Source organism: Panthera uncia (assembly GCF_023721935.1).
Source record: "Panthera uncia isolate 11264 chromosome E2 unlocalized genomic scaffold, Puncia_PCG_1.0 HiC_scaffold_20, whole genome shotgun sequence".
Classification (NCBI taxonomy): domain Eukaryota; kingdom Metazoa; phylum Chordata; class Mammalia; order Carnivora; family Felidae; genus Panthera; species Panthera uncia.
The window spans coordinates 17533657-17536776 of NW_026057589.1; the positions used below are offsets into that span (position 1 = coordinate 17533657).

A 3120-nucleotide genomic window follows, 5' to 3' on the forward strand; every position below is an offset into this window, starting at 1 on the left:
AGCTCAGGGCAATGCTGAGAAGGCCCTACTCTCTCTGGTTGGGATTTTCGTTTGTTTGTTTTCACCAGAGGGCCATGATGTCTCAACTCACTTGAAAACTGAAAACTTGTGGGGAAGGGCATTTTGAGAGGTCATAATTTACATTTATATTAAATATTGCTAATTATTCAAAGGGACTGTCCCCCCCCTTCCCCCAGCCTCACAGAATAGCCTATGTTTCACCCTGAATGATTGCCTCCCTACTCCTCCATTAATCCTTCCTCTGGAGAAAAGGATGCATTTTACACTTCTAATGCGGTTTTGGGCCCAGTTAAACTGCACACTAAGAAGCTGAGCACAGAATCAAAAAAAAAATGCAGTTTATTATTGTAGATTATTCTTTCTCTCGATATAACCAGAATTGAAAATGAAAGAAAAGCACATAGGAACATCACGCGTGGTTAGTTAGTAACTCAAGATATAAAACAATTTTGCACAGCAAAATATGTAAAAGAAAAGTAACTGACAAGATTTTTTTATATTTATTGTGGTAAGATTTACTTTTCATTTTTTTTTTTTTTTAAAGACAGGATGTCAGTCCCTGAAAAGAACATTTACTGATTATTGCCTTTAAAACTGTGGATTTTTTTTTTTAAGTTACAGAAAATCCAGTTCTGCACCACAATACAACTGTAAAAAAATCTGCATCGTCTTAAAACTGTGCAGTAATGCCATTTTTATAACTGCATAAATTGTATTAGCGTTCTAAACAGTTTTGCAAATTCTTTTTGTATTATATGCTTGCAGGTTATATCTTAGTGCAATTCAGTCCCAAATACTTTAAATTTGAAAAAAAAACATACATTTTGAATGTAAAATACCCCTACAGATATAAACAGGGGTGTTTCCCCTTTAATACTTTGGTTTTCAATACAGTCAGTGGTATAGCAAAGACTACACATACCCAACTTATATTTTAAGTTGCGAGCACATGCTTGTATAAGCTACTTTTTTTAAACAGTCCCCTTGCAAACTCTACCCCCCTTAACATCACAACAGTAAACAATTTAGTGCATCAATCTTTAAAAAAATCTACAGCTAAACAGACCTAACTCTTTCAAATTTATCTATAACATTCCTTTATCTGTAGCATACATTTTAACTGGGCTAACAGATTATAAAAACTAGAATTAAATTATATACTAGAAACCCATAGCATTCCACATTTGACAATGACCAAAAGCCAAAAAGAAAAAAAAAATAATAATAAAAATAAAACAAACCAAAAATCACGGGGCAGAATTCTTTTTTTTTTTCTTTTTTAAAAATAAATTTTAGACTGCTTTCTGCAACAGCACAATTTTAGTCCCCAAAGTGGGGTGTCATTCTTATTAAAAAGGAAACATGAAGAGTTCTTTACTGTTAGATTTTTAACCCATTCTGGCATCTTTGACAAGGAATGCCTTCAGTGCATTTCCAATGGGAGGCTGAAGTTCTGAGTAACTCAAAGCAGTTTGGGGGATGCAAACTTTCATGGGAAGAAGGCTCTAGGGTGGCACTTTGTTCTGAACTCAAAAAAGTCATGAGGCAATAAAACAAAAGTATGAATACCATGCCATAAGTCTTCGAACGTCCATTTCCAAGCCAAAAGGAAAAAAAAAAAAAGAAAAAAAAATAATTATACCGTACATGTCCAGCATGCAGGCTTTTTTTTATTAATATAATGTCTCTTTTCCATAAAGTCTTTGAAACAGTTATAGTTCATTGTTGCTAAGACAAAGTAGCAAGCGTAATAATGCATGAGATGAGAATGAGTTTTTTAATGGCAGACTAAACTCTCAGATTTGGCATGATAAGGCCAAAACTCACAAGTCACACCCAGAAGGTTGATGCGGGCTTGATTGTGGCAGGTTCATGAGGATTTTTTTCTCTCTCTCTAGTTTAGCATAACAATGCTAAAAAAACCCGATGGAACTCAGCGCGCTGCGTCTATAACATTTCACATTTTTTTTTTTCCTTTGCAAGCTCAATCTCACATATGAAGAACTCAGGAGGAGGAAAAAAAAACTTAGCCTTTTTTTTTTTCTTTTTCTTTTTTTCTTTTATCTCTGAGGAGATGGGTGGAAGGAGCGTGAGGGTGGAGGTCGGGGGGGAAAAAGGGCAACAACACAGCAAGCTCCAAAAAAGTAAAATTAAAAACAAAAAAAAATCCAAAGTAAAACACACACACACACAGAAAATGAACACCAGCTCATGAACTGAAAAAGAAGAAGAAAAAAAAAAACCCACAAAAACAAAACCTGTGAATGATGCCAGCTTCAAAGGTGAGCATGACGAACTCTGCTGAGATCTTTGAACATGGTGGGGGTGGGGTGGGGGTGCGGTTTGTAAATAAAAACAAGCTAGCAAGTTATGGAGAATTTCAGATTGGCAATCCATGAGCCAGACATCCACTCCCTCCCCATTAAAAAACAGCCACCACCACCGCCAACTGGGAGCAGGCTGTGTGTGTGTGTGTGTGTGTGTGTGTGTGCGTCTGTGTGTGTGTGTGTGTGTGTGTGTGTGTGTGCAGGGGCACGGGGCCTATCTCGGCAGGGGAGGGGGCGAGGTGGCGGCGAGCACGGCTCTGGAAGTAGCAAGCCCACACCCGAGTCGGACCCCCACGGAGCACTTATCAAGGTGGCTAGCTGGGATCGCGTGTCAGACTCACATGAAAAACTCGGGAGAGGACGGGTTGTCGCTGCTCGAGCCGTTTTCTCGGAAGCCGCTGCTCACCAACTTCTCGTATTTCTCCTTGTACGCGTCCCTCTCGCGCACCAGCCTGGAGATCTCCTGCTTGAGGTGGTCGACCTGCTGCAGCAGCTGATTCTTCTCGGACTCCAGGACGTGTCTCTGCTGCACCCTCTTGAAGCGGCAGGACTGGGCATAGCCGCGGTTTTTCAGGGTCCGCCTCTTCTGCTTCAGCCGGATCACCTCCTCCTTGCTGACCCCGCGCAGCTGCCGGTTCAGCTCGCGCACCGACATGGTCACCAGCTGCTCGTCGGAGAAGCGGTCGTCGAAGTGCAGGCCGCCCGCGGCGTGGTGCGGGTGCAGGGCGCCCCCCGCCCCCGCCGCGCCCCCGCCGCCGCCGCCGCCGCCGCC

At 41.8% G+C, this 3120-nt stretch overlaps 1 protein-coding gene across 1 annotated transcript in view; it reads right to left on the minus strand.

Annotated features, from left to right (window-relative positions):
• Positions 1-344: 344 nt before the first annotated feature.
• Positions 345-3120, minus strand: part of MAF (MAF bZIP transcription factor) — a 4932-nt gene continuing 2156 nt past the window's right edge. The window contains exon 2 of the mRNA XM_049622485.1: positions 345-3120. This exon is cut by the window's right edge and continues 37 nt beyond it. Within this exon, the coding sequence (XP_049478442.1) occupies positions 2686-3120 (435 nt within the window). The 3' untranslated portion in view covers positions 345-2685.